The sequence below is a fragment of the Pistacia vera genome, unplaced genomic scaffold (assembly GCF_008641045.1).
Source record: "Pistacia vera cultivar Batoury unplaced genomic scaffold, PisVer_v2 Contig408, whole genome shotgun sequence".
In the NCBI taxonomy this organism is placed as follows: Eukaryota; Viridiplantae; Streptophyta; class Magnoliopsida; order Sapindales; family Anacardiaceae; genus Pistacia; species Pistacia vera.
The window spans coordinates 650,606-673,596 of NW_022196233.1; the positions used below are offsets into that span (position 1 = coordinate 650,606).

At 35.8% G+C, this 22,991-nt stretch overlaps 1 protein-coding gene across 4 annotated transcripts; it reads right to left on the minus strand.

Annotated features, from left to right (window-relative positions):
- Window positions 1-18: 18 nt before the first annotated feature.
- LOC116142429 (protein TRANSPARENT TESTA 9-like) lies at window positions 19-9,754 on the minus strand. 4 transcript variants are annotated; one of them, XM_031427844.1, is made up of 19 exons: window positions 9,699-9,754; window positions 9,205-9,256; window positions 9,041-9,117; window positions 8,818-8,951; window positions 8,449-8,545; window positions 8,166-8,223; window positions 7,054-7,131; window positions 6,792-6,931; window positions 6,500-6,689; window positions 5,512-5,852; window positions 4,694-4,782; window positions 4,498-4,553; window positions 3,236-3,298; window positions 2,909-3,049; window positions 1,868-1,973; window positions 1,617-1,691; window positions 1,441-1,493; window positions 412-568; window positions 19-307 (listed from the first exon to the last, which is right to left on the minus strand). In XM_031427844.1, exons 1-19 carry the CDS (start codon window positions 9,749-9,751, stop codon window positions 72-74), a joined length of 2,196 nt encoding a protein of 731 aa, XP_031283704.1. In that variant the 5' UTR covers window positions 9,752-9,754; the 3' UTR covers window positions 19-71. The 4 variants fall into 4 exon arrangements, 3 of the variants coding, with proteins under 3 accessions (XP_031283704.1, XP_031283703.1, XP_031283705.1); XM_031427843.1 differs by having other exon boundaries at window positions 20-307; window positions 6,792-6,912; window positions 7,023-7,131; XR_004129989.1 differs by lacking the exon at window positions 19-307 and adding an exon at window positions 1,224-1,308 and having other exon boundaries at window positions 459-568; window positions 6,792-6,912; window positions 7,023-7,131.
- Window positions 9,755-22,991: the final 13,237 nt, after the last annotated feature.

A 22,991-nucleotide genomic window follows, 5' to 3' on the forward strand; every position in this document is an offset into this window, starting at 1 on the left:
AGCCATTCTGGGCATCATTAATGAAAAAGCAACTTCATTTAGTGATTAGATTACACTAATATTATGCATCTCTAAAAAGTTGACCTCATTAATATCATAAACACAATTTGACTGTCAGCTTTACCAATGTCGAAACTTACACTCAAACCCGCCAGTGGAGCTATAGCAATTACAACACCTCGTTGACTTCGGAAAGGATGTTTCTCTGCAAGAATCAGTTTGCCAGATATTCCTCTAGCCACAGGTATCAGGTAGATATCCCTGACCCCAGCATTAGAAAAAGCAATTCTGCATGGGAATCCAGATCCTACAAACAGAATAAAAGATCGACAAAGTCTTAATGAATATTGCATGACCATGGAGAACATTATGAATAGTCAAAATGAAAGATGTAGTAAAATGATACCCAACCTAGAAAAACCTCCGACCCAAAGCTTGCAGATGATAGATCTGAAGATTGGGATATTTCAGAATCTGTGGCAGGACCACTTGTCAATTCTAGAAAGGGGTTCTCAAGTAAATTTCCTTTGACAATAAACGTCTTCAGTTGAACATGGAGAGTGAAAACCTAAAAGAAAGTGCACCATAAGATCCACAGAGCACCAAAGTGTAATGCAGTATGAATGGTTTTTTTAGCATAAATATCAACTGCAAAGGGATGCTTCCAATATGTAATTTTGCATTCATGGGAAAGTAAAATTGATACTCATAAAGGCAGAGGCAGATGCTTGTAATGGTGAATAATTAATCAATCAAACAACAAAAGTTTGATAAAATGTAAAGAAAGTGTTGGCTGAATTGCACAACAGAGCCTTTATCCATTAATCTCTTATAGCTGTGAAAATAGATTATCATGACTTATGAGAGGAAAAGGCTTCATATGACGTGGTGAAAAGTAGCTGTTGTAGAACATCATTTTCACTTGATCATTGTTTCTCAGTTCCTCTCTCCGCAGCATGTAAGAAGCATTAGAGCTCATATATTTTTGTTGGGCTCTTCCTAACAAACTTAAGCTTTTGAGTTTATCATTTACTTTTACAACAGTATCAGAGTCAAGCTAACCAAGTGATCTTTTATTATAAAAATTATATCTTTGATTTGCTACTGGATTTGTGTTTATAAGTGTTTTCAACACACATGTATCACAAGGGAGAATCTTAGAGCCTAAATAGCATAGTTGAACCCTTAACAACTTAAGCATTTGGGTTAAAAAAGTTACTAACAAAAAGTATACATGAAGATCCATCAGCAATAAGGCCTTGCCTCTGGCATCTATCCAGTTCAATGCTGGAAACACCTTTAGCATTTCTTGCAACATTAATGTCATTGTTAAACAGAAGAAAACCATTATCTCTCTAAGAAGGCATCCAGTTAGAGATAGTAGATCATTTATATTAAAAAAAAAAAAAAAAAAATTCAGTAATAATGAATGATAAAAACCTTCACTGCATCAACCATCGTTTGCCAAGAAAATTTGGAAGAAGTTGTGCTGCCTGCAATGTGTAATAGTTATGAAGGAAAAAGTGTAAGACATTAATTTCTGTAGCATAGGAAGAAAAGAAGGATTAATCCAATTATGAATTTAAGAACCATTAATCAACACTAATGGCCAATACCATCAGTTGTTTGTTGGCAAAAAGCAAGCTCAAGCGCGAACAAGGGATTTTTGGATTGCAAAGGTTCCTCGAGAGCTGTACAAATCATTCAAATAGATTTGATGAATTCCATAAAGTGTCTGACTTAGCATATCTAGTAAATAATCATTTCCCTCCCATCAATTTATCATTTTATTCTCTGCACTTAAGAACACCACTATGGAGTCCTAATTTTTTCTTCCCATCCAAAGAAAAGATTCTCTACCTCATACCTGTTTTACAGTTTGCCCATTCATCCCTCAAAGTTTCCAGGATTTGATCAAACCAGCCTCCATCAAGTTCTTTCTGAAGACGTTCACATGACCGCTGATACGAAGTCTGTCAACAGGAACTAGAAAATATATAACTTAAGATTGATAGGTAAGAGCGGTTTAATCTCAAGGAAAATTTATTGCAAGACAAGTGGAAGTGTTCATGTGCTTTAAGCGCCAGAATAAATCCTAGAACTCAACAAAATAGCAGAATCTGTTCTGTAATGATTTCTACAGTTTGCAACATGAATGGAAAATATCATATTAACACAAAAAAAGAGGTATGAACAGTACACCTGAATTTGACTAATAAAAAACCCCAATGACTCGTGATACTTTGAATACAGAAAATCATAAACCATAAACAAAAATTAATTATACATTATAGACTGAAGAAATTTGTTTAATATATTTCGTTACGTTTCTTCTTAATAACTACAGAAGGGAAGTAGTAGAACATATGGACACTCCAAGAGCATGATTGACTGGAGCAAACCAGTGCTTCACACTTCAACTTCTGTTCATAATTTTATGAGATATTATATAAACTTTCTGTTTTTTGATAAATTTATTAATTCTAGCTATCTCCTCTTACAAGTCTGAAGCAACTTGGTGTAATGGCTGGCGGTTGCATGAGAAAACAAGAAAATCACGGAGGCACTCTATTGTTTCAGATAAGTGATCAAATGAAGAAAGGCCATTACCCAATACAGGTCTGGCCTAAAGGGTCCTGACTCCTGATAGGTTTGTTCTAGATAGAATCCTACCTTTAATATGTTGAACAAAGTGGCCACTCACCAGACAGAAATCAGACTCCAACACTTGTTGGTTTGAGGCTTTTAGCACTAAACACTATCTGGTATATGTATATCACTGACAAGATGCAAGTCAACAGTAGATGTTATTAATGTTCACAAGATGTTACGATGTTTACAGCGTCAAGTCAATAGCAAATGCATTTATATTAACTTCAGTATGTGCAATCAATCAGTTGAACCTCACATTGAAAAGCTGGAGATGGTGATCATTGAGTCTGTTTCCTTGAAAACTAAGTAGCTTCTGCAAGAACCACCCTGTATGCAATTGTATTAGTGCACAGGATGGTGCTTGGCTGGCTAAAACCTTCAATAATGCATTTAAAACCTGTTAAAAATAAATAAATGATGAGTGTTCATGACATTGTGGCCTGTAAAGAATCATGACATTAAAGCTCACAGCAGCAGTAAAGTTAGCGTCAGATAAACATATTCCGGTGACAGCTATACACATGACATATTAAGATGCGTTATTTCAAAATAAACAGCAATGATTGTCAGATAAAGGCCATACCTGAGGCATAAGTCTCATGAGGATATTGCTTTTTCCTACCAATGAAGCTGAAATATCATATTTCTGAGAAAGAATATATCAAAAGTATATCAGAAATTGCTCCATAAATTAGAAAGTATAGAAAACTATCACAAACTTACAAATGAAATTATAATGTACATAAAACATCACGTGTTTACAAGATTCGATAAAGTGAAATCTTAAGAATTCTGAAACTAATTTGTGCAATATAAGAAAAACAAAAGGCTGCAGGAACATAACCAAAAAGTATATATACTACACAGCAACTCAAGAACAAAAAGTGCAGGCACATAATTAAAGATAAAAGCTTTGAGTCGACATTCCCTTCATCTAAAAGATAAAACATAAACAGTGATCTAAACACCGCATAATTGAGCTTTGAAGTCTCACCAAAATATAGACTATAAACATCTTTGCAGACCAACATTTATTTTCAACTTAAAAATCATATCACATGGAAAAATGTTAAAAATGCCCAATATGGTATAACTAATCCTTCGCACGACAATTCCAAGAATCTTTACCGATATACTCATCCAAGAAATTAAATTAGCATTAGTAGAATCCATTTTTGGAAGCATATAGAAGATAAAATAATTCTATGACTACTATATCACTTCTAATTAATTAGTGCAAATGTAGAATGGTTGTTTGTGCACTTAAATAACAGGTTACTGCAATAATTTGCTGAGTAAAATCATGAAACCATAACAAGGTCATAGATGCACAATCCTGATATTGTCTACTTAGGGCCTAAAGTACATTGTTTTGCTATAAAAATCACCCAAAAGGCTTCATACTATTTGAAAAGAGAATGGGCCACACCCTCTCGTGTTAAATCTACCCAGCTTATTTCTTCCTCTAGCACACACTACAAGGTAGCTTTAATAGCAAGTGAAACCACTCACTCCCATAAAGTATAATATTGTCGCTTTTGGTGTAACCCAAACAATTTGCTTTTAGAATCACCCAAAAGGCTTCATATTATTTGAGAATGGATTTTACATATAAAGGCAATGTGGAATCAATACCCCACTCTCACCTCATCCATCTTCACCTCTTTACCTATATGTTTCAAGAGTCCTGGATCTTGGTTGTTACAGTTTGTTTAGGATAATAATTATCATGAATGAAAGAATTCTTTGCTTCCATCTCAATTTGTTAAGAAACCTTTATTAAATCAATATGCTTAGCAAACATCAAACAATCAATTGAGATGCTTGTGAAATTTGATTATTTACCGTTGTATCTTGCATTTCGCTTAATCCAATTGCCGAAGCCATCAAACTATCAAGATCTACTCCGAGGGAGAGAGAGAGAGAGAGAGAGAGAGAGAGAGAGAGAAAGGACCAGAAACAGTAAGAAAAGCATATATATATATATATAAATACAAATATCACATTATATAGATTTGGGATGCTATTTCTCATAAGATACCTTTATTTTCTGCTAAAATAAGTAATAAAAATAGGGATGCGAACAATAGAATGTGATTTTCTGAGTTAATGTATGCCAGAATTCCTTTCCTGCACCAGGTAAGAACATGACAATAAGTACAGTAGAAATAAATTCACAGAATTCCAATAAAAACAGTAAAAGAAAACAATTATCAGACTTTAACATATTTTAGCTGGAAATCAGACACATTCTAATTTGCTATTTGCCTCAGATATCACATCCAGTCCAATAAATGCTTAATTAACTGTTTACTTTTCCTCTTTGGTTAGGTAACAACTAAATTCTCTATTAGCACAAGAGAAAAAGAACATTGGAGAACACAAGGACAGGTGGTAGTGGGAACAATACATAGAACATGATGCTAGCATATTTTATGTTTAACTTTTCATGCACAGGCAATAGATTATTAAGATTTGAACCTCTAGTTGCTAGATAGACATGCCACTACCATATTTTAGACATATTTTATAGGATTAGATATATCAAAGTCATTGAGCTCTCAATCTTCAATATAAATTTTACATTCCAAAACATTCATTCTTAAGTATATTGAGTTCTAAACCACAAACAATACAGGAATCAGCAGAATTCCCAAAAAATCTCAAAGAGCACCTACTATGCTGACTTATTACTGCATTTCCAAAATTTGCTACCTATTAGTGATCAGCAATACTAAATGGCGTATGCAATCATCCTTAGAAACAAAAAATTTTTTTTTGCCTCATTGTAATTATTCAATCTTCTCCATATCAATGAACAGGAAACAACCCAACATCAATTAAAAAATACAAACTAACCTTTCTACACATGTATCCCCATCCATAGGGAAGCTATCTAAATCAGAATTAGATGATGCATTAGATTCCACGTGTGCAGATACGTGGTTTCCATTCACGTCTTCTTCTCCTTCAGACTTGAGAGAAAAAAATTTCACAATTTCCAACTCATGCAAAAGGTTGTAAAAAGAATATGCATTACTAGCATCAGTTGTTTCTCCTTCAATAGCATCTCTGATGTGTAAGGTCATATAAGGATACAAAAGGACAACAGCCACATAGTTAATGATGTTCTTTCCACCAACAACTTGAAGAAGCTGAGAAACTATATACAGAGAAGTAACTGCAGATACATGAAATCCCTGAAAAAGCAATTAAACAATAAGTTCTGATATATGACTAGAAAATTCTTCCATCAGGAAACGATTTTGGATTAATATTGTATGCTAAATTTTGATAATGTATTTTCTTTTTGTTTCTTTGTCGGTAATAGTTAGGTTCTGGAAGACCATAATTTGAGCCCCACACAAAACATCCCAAATTCACAAAAGAACCCATTGGAAACTCCATTAGAAAATTTAGTAGAACCATGTCCAAAAAGAAAAGAAATTGTTGAAATATTCATCCTTCTGTTCCCTACTTCAGATTACTACCATACTGTTTACAGATATGAAAGAAACATATCATTATCTAGAGTTTCATACTGGCTTGACATCCACGGCATTTATCCAAATCATAAATGAAACAATGTTTATTTTGAACTGCAATCTAATGGGCAAGTTTAGATGCTCTTATTAATTAATTGCATTCCCAACATGTCAAAAGTGGAAGACCAGATTGTCTGAAAAAGTTTCACTTTCACATACTCAATCCTAAAATATTCAGCCAGGCTACATTCAGATAGTAATGCCACCATCATCTCAAACCATATAACCAATCCTATCCATTATTAATTATGCAATTGAAAAGGTAGAGACAAGGAAAGGAGGTGAGATAGTAAGTATCTCACATTACTCTGCTGCATCTGCAGTAAGGGGAGCAATATAGGAAAGACAAGTAAGCTGAGAAGATCCTTGGAGACAACTTTACTCAAACGAGACTCGCCAACAGAAAGAATATCCTTGAAGTAGTACATATCATCTATGATTTTATCACTTTCTAGAAGTATATCTCTTTTCTTTTGATCAGTGTATTTTTCCCTACATCAAAGTGGTTTTCCCTTCAATAAATATTTATGATACAACAACCTAGTTAACATTTGTCATGAAATAAAGTTCTCTAACAAATTGAAAGCAGCATACTCTGTAGCTTTGACAAGGCCATCAAGAAGAATGCATTTCTCTCTTAAGCTATGAACCAAATCTGAAAAGTATTTTGAGGCTGGAGGAGTTGCCACAAACTGATAGACCATGTCATCACTAACTGCATAACCAAAAGGATACTGTTGCAAGATACCAAAAATATAGCTTATACCAAATTTTCGTGTATCTGTTCTCTTTGGGTAAGGACACAAAAATAAAACAATTCTATACCGTTAAAAATGTTAAGTGTTAATGCACGTACAGCCGTTTGAATCATCTTTTCCCCATGGTGAGCAAATTTAAGAGCCTCAGTATACAAAGGAAATGAAGTCACAACATCCTGTAATCAAAGATGGACGTGATTCAGAAAAATATACTGTTCCTGTGGTCAAATCAATACAATGAGAAGAACAGGAAACAGAGTCATACTTAAGGCACAAGCAAGATCCACTCTCACATGCACAAACTTACAACTGAGATTCAACCTATTCTGGTAACAAAAATTGGAAAGGAATAAAGGGAAAAGGAAAAAAATCAAGCATGTGCATGTGCTAAAATTTTTTGACACAGATCCTAAAAATGATATATCCATCTTACTTAGGGACAAAAATATCAAATGTTAAAATGTCTATTTAAAAAACACAGGCTCCCTGAAAAAGACCTCCAAGCAGAAAAAGAAAACAAAACAGCACCAGACTACAATTTCATCATCATTCATGGTATTCAGAATTTTCTTCCAAAACATAAAATACTCAGCAGCTAATTAGGTTATATAACCATTTTAAGGGTTCCTCCATTGTAGTTTCATAGATATTCAAGTTCACAATTTGTCACAAGGAAATCCTAGATCTGAAGCTGCACCACTGCACCTCAGGGTACTAATTGAAAACCAGTGGCCTTCCTTTTAGCATACATAAAAAAAGTGGATGGACCTACCAAATGTTTAAAAGAAAGAAAATTAATTCTCAAGACCCCCTATTGTTTTGAAACATCATGGAGAGCACACATGTTTCAGAAATTTACCATTCTTTCTCTAAAGCATGTGGTGGGTCCATGATGTTTTGGCAAACCTCAAGGGGATCCCTGAAATTTACCCAAGAAAGGATGTGAAAAAATTACTCATGTAATGCTTCCAACAAATCAAAATGACCAGCATACCATAAATATCATCTAATTCCTTATATGATTAAAATGAAGAGGAGATGAAGGACTATTAAGTAGAACTAACAATTCAAATGCCTTGACCTCCATAACTTGATTATCATATCAAGACAAACCACATTCCTAATTCCTTTGCAATAATATACTACCAAAAACTGAAATGGCGCATCAACATGTTTACTGCATATCCAATAAAGATGAGCTTTAACTTACCCTATAAACCTTAACAAGAAGACAAAGTGTGTCTCTGTTAATTTTGTTGCTCACTGCTCTGAATTACAAAACAAATAAACAAAAAGGATGAGTGAAAGAAAAAGAAGGCAGGAAACAAAAAACACAAAATGGTCAGAAAATTTACTTCCCTATGGAATATTCAAATCAAAATGGCCACAGTAAGAAAGAAACAAGTTGCAAAGTAACTAGTGTTCAGCAAGGATGAAAATTAAACTGTTATCTTATATAAATTTATGAAGAGAGATAGAGAACGTAGCAAAACCTTAAGAAGGACATGTAATATGGAGCCAGGTCTCCTGCATCAAATTCATACGTGTGTTCTATGATTTTGTTGATGTAGTCATTACTTAAGCAATAGTCTGCAAGATACAATAGGCTAATGCATCACCAATATTATACAAGAAATAGGAGTAACAGATGAAGCACCACAGAGAAGGAAAAGACTCAGAAGTAAAAAAATTTAGCCACTTCTGATGTATGTTGGAATTTGTGTTTCAAAACAATCATAGCTTCTGCAATCTCCCTCCAAAATCCAAGTGCATATGCACAAACATACCCAAATACAGAGAGATGAAAAGACACTACATATTAAAGAAATTTACCATAAACATCAATGGAACTTGCATCTTACATATTGCTTGTTCGCTGCCCATGTTTTGTATCATTATACTCAGATATTGAAGCAATGGTGCCTCAATTCTTGAATTTCTACTGATCTTTAAAACACGGACAAACTCGGCCAGAACTTGATATTCCATAAAACATCTGCACAGATCAAAACATAATTCTAATGACATCATTCCTTTAATAAGAAGCACAACCACAAAAGAAGCAGTATCAAAAGCCACACATACTCGAAAATCATTGGATCTTGTCTATCACCGTATGTAACAATCTCCACTAGGGATTGCAGTAGATCAATGACTACTTCCTGGAGGAAATTACAAATAATATAATAAAAAGAAGATGTTAATGTATTAACAATTTTCTTACATAACATGAAGCTAAACTAAGTTACCCGGTTATTCCTGTCCACAACTTTGATCTGTCGCAGTTCATTGATCACATATCTACATCCAGAAAAAAAAAAAACAATTATCACAAAGACAGAGACAATAATGACGATGATGCTAATAACAATTACACAACTACACACATAAAGCAAAAAAGCAAAACATTCATCCAGACAAAAACTTAACTACAACAATGATAGTAAAACCACTCCAAATTTATCCTCCATTTTCACTCTTAATTTCTCTCTTAAACCAAAGAATCACTCCTTTCTTCGAAAACAGACATTTTAGGTAACAAGCAAATTAAAGTTCCCCAAAATTAGAAAATAATCCATTAATAAAATTGAAGTTCAATTATCAAAACCTACCACAGCTCCGCAAAGATTCCAAATACACTAATAATCAAAACTAAATAGCCCATCACAATTCACCAATTGCTCAGAAATTAAGTGAATAGAGTCAAAATCTTGAAAAATTCAAAGAAATTCAGTGAAGTTACTTGAAGTGTTGAAGAGAGAAGCGATCAATCGATCGCCAGACGGAGCGCCACATAGTGAGAGTCAGAGATCAAAATGTAGAATTATGAAACAGTCAGATTTCGCAGTGCAGTAACGATCATTCATTCATTCATTGAAAATGTTTCTGTTTTCTTTTGTTTTGTAAAATGGTGAGCAGGCAATGCGTCTCTGGCTTGGCCGTTTGGTGGGCAGTTATAGTGTTGAATTGTTGAATTTTTGGCAACAAACCGTCAACGTTTTTATATGTGGTGTTTGTTTGTTTGTTTGTTTGATTAGATTTTTCCTTCCGACCTGACGGAGAACGCTAAACTAAATAAATGCCTCAGAAATAAATAGATTTTTTAATTACGAAATATATAAAATATTTAAAGATTGGGGTTATATAATGAGATAATGTTATCCTACGGTTGACTCGTGAATGTTTTATTGTTGAAAAGATATGATTACCTTCAAGATTACAGAAGAAGATTATATTAATATATTTGATTAGATTAATGGATATAAATAATTAAGATGTTTGATTGAGAAAAATAAAATATTATTAACAGAGAGTTTTATTGAATTGCCTTCCTTTTTAATATTATAATAATAATTATTATTATTATTAAAATTTCTTTTAACTCCATATATTTAAGAATTTAGCTAAAACACCCCAACAATAAAGTTTAAATTTTAACAAAATACCCCCAACCACCCAAGACCATCATCGACTGCTAGCCACCACTGTCGGCTATTGGTGTCAGTCACCAAAACGATACACGATCTGCGAGATCAGGTTGGCCATGCACTGTTTTGGCTGTTTTCGGCCATATCAAAGGCCGAAAACAACTAGATCACTATGGATCTGGCCGAAAACAGCCAGATCCAGGGTGATCTGGCTGTTTCCAACCAGATCCACGATGATCTGGCTGTTTTAGGCTAGATCAAAGGCCGAAAACAACCAGATCACTGTGGATCTGGTTAGAAAAGGCCACAAATGACCGATCTATTTTGGCTGTTTCTAGCCAGATTCACGATGATCTGGCTATTTTCGGCCTTCGATTTGGCTAGAAACAACCAAGTCAACGCACGGCTGACCAGATCCCACCGGTCGTGCGTCAATCTAGCGACTATTGCCTGTGGCTGATGGTGGTGGCTAGCGGTTGGCCATCTTTGGTGGCTGGGGGTATTTTATTAACTTTTAAACTTTTTGTAGTTGGGGTGTTTTAGCTAAATTCTAAAATGTAGGAGGTCTGGGTCATTGTTATTTGGTAGACATTTAATGGCAACTGTGTTCGAAATGGTATTTAATTAAGGGCAAAATGGGTATAAAATTAAGATTACCTCGTTAATCTTTAATACCACCCCCTGAGGAGGTAATTTGATTACCCGCTATTTAGCCCATAGTAATCACAATTGTTATTGAAAGATTACTGAAATCTTTTATTACTTGACAACCAAACAAGGGAATGTCTGGAATTAAAGATAGATTATCAGAGTTATCTTCCCAGAGCCCTAACCAAACACACCCACATTACCATGTTTGTTTGGCAAGTAATATGAGATTCTAGTAATCTTCCAAAATCAATAGTAATTACCGTTGGTTATACAGGCAGTTATTTGAATATTACAATTTTCTTAGGTATTTTAAAATTACTTGGTAATTTTAATTTTGTTACAATTTTATCTTTAACTATTAAAATTTTTGGACAATAATACCTGTAGATGGTAAAATCTACGGTTGATTCGGAAGGGACAGATCTTGTGAGAGTAGAACCACTAACAATCTAATGGACCTGTACAAAGAGGAAAAGAGAATGTGAAGGCTAGATAAACACCGGTGTGGTGTTTACCGTAGACATTCTGACGCTCAAGTCAGACACTTAGACACTCAAATCAGCGAGTTTGAAGGTATTTAGTGAGGGCTCAGAGCGGGAAGGGTTACCAAAATATTGCGATGGTTCTTGAGAGCAAGAATTTTGAGAGCTAGGTGCTATGGGTTATTTCTGAATGAATAATGAGGGGGTTTATCTCTGTTTATATAGTAAACCAAAGAGGTTGGAATCCTAATAGGACTCTGAGTCCTATTTGGTAAATGAGTTTGGAAGGAAGTCTTGAGACTTGCCTTTATTAGATTAAGATCTTCCAATTATAGTAAGATTCAGGATCTTAATCAAATTGGAAGGTGAATAAGATTCTTGTTCTTATTTATGGACTACTGTAGGCTAATGGGCTAACACCTAGTTCAGCTTAACTTGTAGGATAGCTCAACTCATAGAATGGGCAATTCACAAGGTGAATTTAAGCATAGGCCCAACCGGAATTGGGCTAAGGCCTTGAGCCGTAATATGTTTATCTCATTTACTGGGCCTCGCCAAGCCCAACACAATTTTTGGCTTGTATAGTTTGTCCCCCACTCTCTAAGTTAAGGGGTTCTTAGCTTTAGAGAGTAGTTTCAAGTAATTAAAGGTGTCTAAACGTATCTACATATTATAAGGAGGTGAGTCTTCTCATCCCATCAATAATCAAGACTTGGTCGTACTAAATGGGGTTGAGAAAATGATTCTAAGCAGGAATCAACATCAAGTAGACACATGTTTGAGCCCATTCGGCTTGACTCTTGGAGATGAGCGGCGAGTGCTGAGCGGGATGGCTTATGAGGATTTGTTTTAAACAACCTTTGTGGTGTGAAACACTTGTGGGGCCATTTGGCTCGGAACTGTAAGTTGAATGAAGGATGACAACTGAGTAGACTGTTATGATTCATCGAGATCCATTCTTGTGGTAGTGTAGGACATACATTGATTGGCGTGAACAACGCTAGTGCTAGTTTCTTGGGACTAAGCTTTATCCCTTCGCAGTAGTGATAGTGCCATGTTGAACAAAATGCTTTTGATCCTCCCACGACTAGGTGTTAATGACCCCGAGCCGAATGGCGTGAAGAACATTCGAACATGTCTTTTAGGGTGCCTTGGGAGTTTGTATAACAGCCATGTCGAGTGAGAAGGGGAATTGTCCAATTTAGTCGCAAACTGATAAGTGCTTGAAAATGGAATTGAAGTTTTCATTATCTTTGAGCTGAGGTGATTTTTAATTATTCTATTTGTTATGTGTATGCATAATTTTTGAGACGACTCTATGAATTGATCCAAGAAGTTTTGTTAGTCTTTGTTTTTATTTTTGGGAATATAGGTTAGGTTTAGCGTAGATGTTTGTGGGTATCATTGCTAGAAACACTCACGAGACTATAACTCGTCCAACCAAGGCCGCCTAGGGGTTTAAAGGCTTGTTACATACGCTAAATGCAATCATGTCAATCTACGGAAGTGATTTAGGAGAGTTTAGATATAGGTTTTAATTATTTGTTTTATTTTCAAGCTTAAAAAAATGTTTTATCGCTTAGTTTTCTAGGGACTAGCAAGAAGCTGGTTGAGGGTTGTGATAAGAGCTTGAAAATACGTGTTTCGTTAGTGATTTATTTAGATTATTTGTGGGAAAATTAGTTTAAATTGCAAAATTTGAGTTAATTATTTCATAAATACCTTTTATGGGATCACAAATGTATTTTGAGTATTTTTAGGTCATAAATGATATTCAAATGAAGCATAATGTTGGTGACTGAATTGGTGATGGCTAGGAACAAACGGATTAAGAATCGGAGTTGAAATGAGAAAGTTATGGTGCTTTGAAGATGAGATTCGAATCCTGGAATTTGTTCAAGGATGAACATGTTTTAGTTTTTTGATCATAACTTGAGCTATAGAACTTGGAATTGGATGATTCTTGTGGCGTTGGAAAGATTATTCATAGAGCTAAAATTCTTGTGTTTATGACCTTGTCAAATTCTAAATATTTCAGACTCGTTGGATGGGAAGAACGATCATCACAACGACCATTTCTATCACCGCAGCAATGGAGAATGGGCCTGTATGGACTGTGTAAAGCCCGGTCCGAATTTCACTTAGTCTAGTTGAATTAGACTTTTCCTGTTCGACCCATAAACCCTAGTACTATAAATAAAGTTCTTTAGTTAGATATTGGAAAGAGTATTAGAGAAACTAGAGAAAGAAGAGGAGCTGCAATTGGGAAGATCAAAGCATCCATTCTTGGAGTTTTGGATCATCAACTAGAGGAGTTTTCTTTTACTCTTTTCTTTATCTCATGTTTATTATTTTTACAATGGTTGTTTCTTTTCATTCAATTATGAACTAAATAAAGTTTTTAGGGCTAAGACATAACCCAATTTATGAATATGTATTGATGGATTTTTGTTAATATTTGTTAAGCATATCTTTTCTAAGTTTTATTATGGTTCTTAATGCTTCAATTCTTTAAGGCTTGAGAGCTGATTGATTTAATGGACTAGGTTGAGATCGAGAGATGAAATCTAGTTAGTCTAATGTAATAAAACTATAGATTGAGCGAACGTTAGAGATAGGTTACCACGATTTGTGAGGCTTTGGTAAACTCCATAAAGCTTAATAATCTCTTAAGACTTAAATCCGATATGGAGATATCTTGGGTTAGTAATAAAGGGTCAATCTAGTAATTGTTCGAGAGAAAGTTATTGAAATTCTTAGGAGTTTGCCTGTAGAAGAAGTTTAACATTGTTAGCATTAATTGTCAATACATAGAGTAAATTTGTGTGAAATATATGCCCTAGGTTTAGTCATATTGTTTACAACCAACTTTTCTGTTTGATTTGTGATTTTTTTTCATTAGTTTTTAGTTTTAGAATTGTTAGTTTTAATTATTTCATCTTATAAAATTTTGGTTAATCAACTAGTAATAGGATAGTTTATTTTGGTACTTGGTAACTAGTAATTCTTTAGGGTTCGACATCCATTTACTCAAACTATATTACTTGCACGATTCTGTATGCTTGTGGAACCCCTGTCACAAACCTACTCCGTAACAAGACAATTTTGAACACGCCACATGTTAGGGTTCCTGAGGGGTGTGTAGTTGCTTCATGTGCGATCTGAATTTTCATGACGCCACATGTACGACTAGGATTTAAGGTGTCATTTGGGCAGGAAAATGAAAATCTTTCTTTTCCCAAGAGCCCATGATCGATTGTCGCGTGTTCCTTCACGTGTCAAGTCATTAAATACGGGTGGCTCGCCTCCCCCATCACTTCAACTTCTTTAGAGAGAAAGCAAAGATGGGAGAAGCTTTTGGCGGTGGAAGCTTTCATTTTTTCGGTCATTTCCAACAATCACGATAACTTCTTCGTTTTTTCTTCAGCTTTTGGTTGTTTATTCTTTTCCTTCAGATTTTCGTTGAGTTTCGAATAGAGTAGGCTTGATTTGGTGACATTTTGAGGACAAAGTGTGGTTTAGAAAAAAATTTTGGTTGAAAAGTGGTATTTCGAGGCTGTTTGGTGGTTTTTCGTTGTTTGGGTAGTTTATGGTTTTGATCTGAAAGGGGAAGGAGAAGGGTATACTAGTCTTTTAGGAGGTTTTGTTGGTGTTGGGTCAGTCGAGCCAAGCGGAGGATAGGTGACTAATCTGTTGAGTTCGTAACCTGGTAGTGTCGAGTTGCGTGGGAAGTTGGCGTTTTGCCATAGTCAAAGGAGTGGGTTTGGAGACAGAGCCGAGCGACGACCTTATTGATTGTATTTGGAGATTGAGCTAAGTAACCATGTTTAGGGGTGATGAATACGAGAATGCTCCTATAAGTGTTGTGCTCCCCGAAGGTGATGAGTCGGCTCCAACTGGGGGATAATTGTGGCTTTTTGTATGGGGCAAATACTGAGGGTCATAGTGTAAAGCCGAGCGATGATGGCTAAAGCAGTAGAGACTTGGATGCTGACTCTGAAACCAAGAGTGATCCTAAGGTGGAACGAGTTAGCAGGAGCGAGATGCCATCAACGAGTGGTGCTCGTGGGGATGAGCAAAGCCATCCTAGAGGTGGTATGCTTGTTGATAATCTGCCATCCAGACTTGTCCCGGAAGTGGTACAAATTATGTTTGTACTGTTGGAATGTGTTGCTAGTACTAGAATGTTGCTTAAGTGAACTGGAAGTAGTTGTGTAGTTGTGTTTAGTACTGGAGTATGAAGTGTTATTGATGGCAGTTGAGGTAAAAAATTATGTTTGTACTGTTGGAATGTGTTGCTGGTACTTGAATGTTGCTTAGAGTGAACTGGAAGTAGTTGTGTAGTTGTGTTTAGTATTGGAGTGTGAAATGTTGTTGATGGCAATTGAGAAGTTACTGATTAATTAATGCTGGAATTTTGTGGAGTATTGTTGATGTCAATGAAGAAGTTACTGATGAAGTTAATGCTGGATGGTATTGGTATTGGTAATTGAACTTTGCTGATGTGTTGAAATTTGAAGAAGTTACTAATGAGTTAATCCTGATTATGTTGGAATTGTGTGGAGTGTTGTTGATGGCAATTAAGAAGTTACTAATGAAGTGAATCCTGGATGCTGCTGGTATTGGTAATTGAACTTTACTGATATGTTGAAATTTGAAGAAGTTATTAATGAGTTAATGCTGATGTTGAAATGCTAAAATTGTTTGCCGTTAGAAGGCTGAAATTGTTTGCTGATGAGTTACTACTGAAAGTTTGTTACTGGTAATTGAGCTACTAGCTGTTAGTACTAGTAATTGAATTGTGCTTTTATTTAAGGAGGCATGTTAAAGTAATAGTTAGAAGGAGATTGGTTCAATATATAGACATTAAGAAGTTGAATAGTTGATAGTCAGAAGGAGTAAAGTGTTTTAGTTTGAGAGGGAATATTAAAGTGAGTTAAAATGTAATGAAATAGGAATTGGCTGAAAACGATGGCGTTTTTATATTGTTTGTATGTTTATATAAAGCCTATCTCTTTGTAATAGTTAGCTAATGAATGAATAGTAATTCATTCTGTTTCTCTACTTAATTTTCTTGGACTTTCTCTTAATGACATTAAGGAGTTGAATAGTCGATAGTTAAAAGGAGTAAAGTGTTTTAGTTTGAGGGGGAATATTAAAGTAAAGTGAGTTAAAATGTAAAGAAATAGGAATTGGTTGAAAATGATGACGTTTTTATATTGTTTGTATGTGTTACTGTGTATGTGTTTATATACTTAGTCTTAGGGGGTAGTTTGATCTTTATACATATAAATAGTGATATACATATATTGTAATAGACAGTAAAAGAGAGAATATGAGAAAGATAACTTTTTCCAGATTTTTAAAGTAACATGGTATCAGAGCAGGTTCCTAATCGGTGGTGGTGGTGTTAATCGGTGGCGGTGGTGGTGCTAATCGGTGGTGGTGGTGGTGGTTATTGTTTAGATCAGAGTTGTCGATAACCACATCACTTGGTGCTTGTTGTTCTTTGAAAGAAAAAGAAACTTGAAAACCAGAGATCAAATCTGATCAAAGAGCGCCAGATCTGCTCATCTTCACATCTTGTCTTGGCTTAATTAGAGTGGGTATGAGTCGCAACAACCAATTTGTTTACGAAGGGGGGATGGTGTTGACTAGCCTGTTTGTAAAGGGGGTATGGCGGCTAGTGCTACAGATTCTGAGAAAAATATGAAACCCTAAGCATAGGGGTGAAATTGACAGATTTAAAAGTTGAGGGGTTGTCCTATAAGAAGAGAAACGTTGAGGGATTGTTTTAAAAGAAGAGAAAAGTTAAGGGGTTGTTTTGTAAGAAGAGAAAAGTTGAAGGGTTGTTCTATTTTTTTTATTAGTTCACAGATTTATCTTTGCTTGATACTCCATGGCTGAAATTGGTGATTTTGATGGTTCTCATACTATAGTTTTAGAAGTAATTTCTTCCTTTAGCTCTCGTATCACAGATTAATGTCTTCAAGGGTTGAACAATTATTCTCAATGGAAGTAAATAGTTCTTTTAGCTTTCTGTGGATAGGGCCAACATAGGCATCTCATAGATTCTCCCCCAAACACAGATATTGATCCTTATAAATCAGATAAGTGGTTACAAGATGATGCTCTAATTTTTTCCCAACTGTTGAATTCGATAGAGCCTCAAGTTCTCTCCCTTACAACATATTGTGACACTGTTAAAGAGTTGTGGGAGTACTAGCTATTTTATACATGGGAAAATTGAATATGGCTCGGGTTTATGATGTATTGAAGACTCTATGTAGTATGAATCAGTAAGGTTGATCTGTTACTGAGTACTTTGGTGAATTCAAAGCCTTGTTTGAAGAGTTTAATGTTTTGCTTCTGATTGATGTTCATCCAAAGAAGGCCTAGGAGCAGTGAGAACATTTGGGTATTGTATGGCTTTTGTCTGGTCTGGAATCTGATTACGATGCTGCTTGTTCAAAAATTCTTTCCAGTTCTGATGTTTCCTCTTTGAACGATACATTTGCTCGAGTTGTGAGGGTCTCTCGGCATACCACACCTACTTCTTCCTCTACTGAGCTTCATGATAGGGTAGCTCTCCTTAGAGCTCCGTGGGCTGGACATTGACATGGTGGACGTGATGGTGGACGGTATGGGGGGCGCCATGGTGGACGTGATCGTGGACGATATGGGGGGTGCCATGGTGGACGTGGAGGATGTTTTGGTGGACGGTCTGGAGATGCCATTATTTGTCACTATTATAAAGGACTTGGACATATGAAGTGGGATTGTCCGAAGAGGCTTGTCACTGCTATTGCTTCTAATCAGACACCTAACCATAGAATAACTCCAATGTCTAATGAAGAGTCTGCTCGGTACACACAGTTTTAGGCAGCTAGTCAGTATACTCTTCCCTTTGAACCTTCCGCTGCTACTCTAGTGCATAAAGGTACATCCGCTGCTTGTTTTTTGGCCTCCCCTCAAACTTGGTTAATCAATTGTGGTGCTTTTTACCATATGGTTGGTACTATAGGTATTCTTTCGGATTTTACCCCTTCTTTGACATTGCCATCGGTGACCATGACAAATGGTTCATCCATGGTGGTACAGGGAGATGGTTCTGCATTCCCCATACCCTCTCTACCTTTAAATTCTGTTTTATATATTCCTAATTCTCAATTTAACCTTTTTTTAGTTAGTAAAATTACTAAGCATCTTCATTGCAGTGTCTCATTTTTTCCTGATCATTGTCTTTTTCAGGATCTTATTGCAAGGAGGACGATTGTTAGCGGTTGTGTAGTAGATGGTCTTTATGTGCTGGACGCTCTCCCATCATCACCTTCGGCTTTTTCTGGTGTCTCCTTTACAGCCCTTGATCTTCACTGTAGGCTTAGGCATCCTTCTCTTTCTAACCTTAAGAAAATGTGTCCTAGTCTTGCGTCTGTATCCAAGTTAGTCTGTGAGTCTTGTCAGTTTATCAAACATCACCGTGTGTCTGACCCCCTAGAGTCCGCAAAATGAGCTTTTACTCATTTTCATTTAGTTCATTATGATGTTTGGGGTCTGTGTCCTGTTATTGCTATGTTAGGGTTTTGTTATTTTGTTATCTTTGTTGACGATTATACAAAAATGACATGGGTTTATTTAATGAAAAATCGTTTCGAGTTATATTCCTCTTTTACCACTTTCTGTGTTGAAATGCACACTCAATTTTCTGTTCCTATTCGCGTATTACGTAGTGACAATGGACGTGAGTATTTCTTTGCTCCTTTTTCTTCTTTTACGGCACAACACGACATTATTCATCAATCCTTGTGTCCAGACACTCCGCAACAAAATGGGGCAACTGAAGTAAAAATAGGCATCTTATGGAGGTCGCCCGTGCTCTTTTGTTTCATAGGAAAGTTCCTAAAGTTTTTTTGGGGGAAGCGGTCAAAACTACTTGTTATTTGATTAATTGTATGCCATTTATTGTACTTCAGGGGGAGATTCCCCATGCTATTCTATTTCCTTTTGTGCTGCTCTTTCTAGTCTCACCAAAAATATTTGGGAGTGTGTGCTTTGTCCGTGACATTTGTCCCGACATCACCAAACTTGATGCCGAATCCCTCAAGTGCATTTTTACTAGTTATTCTCGCTCACAAAAGGGTTATCGGTGTTTTTCTCCTACCTTGGGGCGTTTGCTTGTGTCTTTAGATGTCTCTTTTGTTGAGTCTGTCCCCTTTGACGGATAATTTCCTGGGTCCTCTCTTTCTCCTGACGGTGATGATAATCTTCTCATTTACAATATCACTGTTCCGTCTTCCACTCCATTGTCCTCTACCCCCATTTCTTCTATCATAGATGTGCCATCCAGTGCTACCCCTACTATATCGACCTCCTCGTCTACGGATCCCTCTTCTGACCCACCTCTATCCGCTCCACCAGTCTTTGACCTTGACTTATCCATTGCCGTACGAAAAGGTACTCAGACCTCTCGCTCCAATCCCAAATATTTGTTATCTTATGCAGGTTTATCCTCTCCCTTGCGTAGTCTTATCTTGACTCTTGACGCTGTCTCTATCCCCAAGTTTGTCTGTGAGGCCGTGAATGACTCTAGGTGGCGTAGTACAATGAAAGATGAGATGTTGGCTCTTGAACAAAATCGCACTTAGGATCTTGTTTGCTTGCCTGAGGGAAAACATGCGATTGGGTGTAAGTGGGTTTATACTGTAAAAGTAATTCCTAATGGCTCCTTGGCTAGACTGAAAGCTTGTTTGGTTGCTAAAGGGTATGCTCAGATATATGGTGTGGATTACGGTGATACTTTCTCTCCTATGGCAAAGATGACTTCTATCCGTTTGTTCATTTCTTTAGTGGCCACCCATCATTGGCCTTTATATCAACTCGACGTGAAAAATGCATTCCTTCATGGTGATCTCTCAAGGAGATATATATGGAGCAACCACCTGGGTTTGTTGCACAAGAGGAGAGAGGTAAGGTATGTCAGTTGAGGAAGTCCCTGTATGGCTTGAAACAATCCCCTCGTGCTTGGTTTAGGCGCTTTAGTGATGTTGTTCACTAGTTTGGACTTCAGAGATGCAATTATGATCATTCTGTCTTTTTTTAGCATTCTGCCTCAGGTCGCATATTGCTTATTATTTATGTTGATGATATAGTTATTTAGGGGATGACTATAATGGAAATGTTGCTTTGAAAACGTTTCTTCATAAACAGTTTTAGACAAAGGACTTGGGTAGTTTGCGATACTTTCTTGGGATTGAGATTGCACGATGCAAACATGACATCTTCTTATCCCAAAGAAAATATGGTCTTTACTTGTTATGGGATACTAGTATGGTTAATGCTCGACCAAGTGACACTCCGATAGATACTAATGTTAAGTTAGCTCCACAAGATGGGCAGGACTTGCAAGAGCCTGACAGGTACCGTAGATTGGTTAGAAAGTTAAATTATTTGGTTATCACTAGACCTGATATTGCTTATACTGTGAGTGTGCTTAGCTAGCATCTGTCAGCTCCACAAACTACCCATTGGGCTACAACCATATGCGTTTTAAGATACTTGAAGCAAACTCCTGGTAAGGGTGTTTTGTATCGTGATTATGACCATATGAATATTGAGAGCTTTTCTGATGCAGATTGGGATGGGTGTCAATTTGATAGAAAGTCTAAATTAGGTTATTATGTTTTTGTTGGTGGAAATATGGTTTCTTTGAAGAGTAAGAATTAGAATGTGATTCCACGGTCTAGTGTAGAGGTAGAGTATCGAGCTATGGTTTGGCTACCATAGAGTTGATATGGTTATGATCTTTTCTCCTGGAGTTGGGTTTCCATTTGACAAAGCCACCACGATTGTGGTGTGACAATCAAGCAACAATTCATATTGCCGCTAATCCCGTATTTCACGAACGCACTAAACACATAGAGATGGATTGTCATTTCATACGCGAGAAGCTATTGTAGAAAATTATTCACATAGAACATGTGTGTACTTGTGATCAACTAGCTGATATTCTCACAAAGTCCTTAGGCTCTACTCGGGTTAATGCTATTTTTGGCAAGCTAGGCATGACAAGTATTTAAGCTCTAGCTTGAGGGGGAGTGTTAGCGTGTATGCGTTTATATACTTAGTCTGAGGGGGTAGTTTGGTCTTTGTACATACTAATAGTGATATAAATATATTGTAATAGACAGTAAAAGAGAGAATATGAGAAAGATAACTTTTTCCAGATTTTTAAAGTAACAGTATGTTTATATGGAGTCTGTCTCTTTGTAACAGTTAGTTAATGAATGAAAAGAAATTCACTCTGTTTCTCAACTCAATTTTCTTCGACTTTCTGTTAATTATCTGTATTTTTCTTTCTTTCTCTTGAAACTACTAGAATCCTTTCAGTTAATATACTGATTTTGTGTTGAAATTATGAAAACTCTAAGTTTTACAATTTTACTGATTGGTCTACTTAATAAATTGGTGTTGATAGTAGATTTTCTGGTGTAAATAACCTCATTCTCTCTCTCTCTCTCTCTCTCTCTCTCTCTCTCTCTCTCTCTCTTTTAAATAAAAAATAATTTTTAATACTTAAAAACCAAATTCTTATAATGTTCAAGACTTAAAGTTGACTCAGTTGGACGTCTATCTAACATTCACATATCAATTGGACTTTCAATAGCTGACATATAAATTAGGGGTGTCAATGAATTTTCTAAGTTTTCAAATACAGAAAAGGTATCCAATGGCTCAAGCTTTTATCAGTTTGCTAATGGCTTAAGACAACATTTAAGAATTTTATATGCTTTTTGTGCTACTTGCGTATATAAAATTATTTACTTTCCCTTTGGTTGGGAATAAACTAAAGTATTTGTTTGTTTCTTATGAGATAAGGACAAAGCTTAGAAATGTTTTTATATTATATCCTTTTTATTTTTTCTTCTCTAATAGCTAACATTGAAGCTTTTTGGTGCTTCCTTTGCTTAAGATGGGGTTCAAGAATATCATAGCGTGTTGTTCTCTCTACAAGAAATGTATATTCTGGTAGTCTTTGTAATCTTTTTACTTAAACAAATTTACTGATTATAGAATTATTTTTGTAATTAAGAAGGTGTTAATCGCAAGTAATTGGTTGAAGAGAACCTAGAAAATTGAATATAAGGATGGTACCTATATCATCTGTGGTGGGAAGGAATATAAACAATAGAAGTTCTATTTAAGATCAAAATTAACTACTTCACGATGGCTTGATGCCAGAGAAAAAAACACACATACTTCCGAGAAGAGGTTCTTGGTGATTCTATAAGAGTTCGAAAACACTTCGATTTTCGATACCGAGACAGGTGCAAACCATAAGGGTGGAGTTGATCTCATGAGCTTTCTTCAATCCTGACAAATTCAATCAGATGAACTAGAGTATTTACATGTAAGTATACACTTTCATTTCCCTCATTTGTCAAACAATTTTGTACTTTGTGTATCTGTGTTATTAAG

Coding starts and splice junctions, on each gene's coding strand:
- LOC116142429 (XM_031427843.1), bottom strand. CDS start 9,751: ATGTGGCGCTCCGTCTGGCGATCGATTGATCGCTTCTCTCTTCAACAC. Junction 5,853..6,499: donor TGCAGATGCAGCAGAGTAAT/GTGAGATACTTA, acceptor TTGCTTTTTCAG/GGATTTCATGTATCTGCAGT. Junction 4,783..5,511: donor GGGGATACATGTGTAGAAAG/GTTAGTTTGTAT, acceptor TACCTGGTGCAG/GAAAGGAATTCTGGCATACA.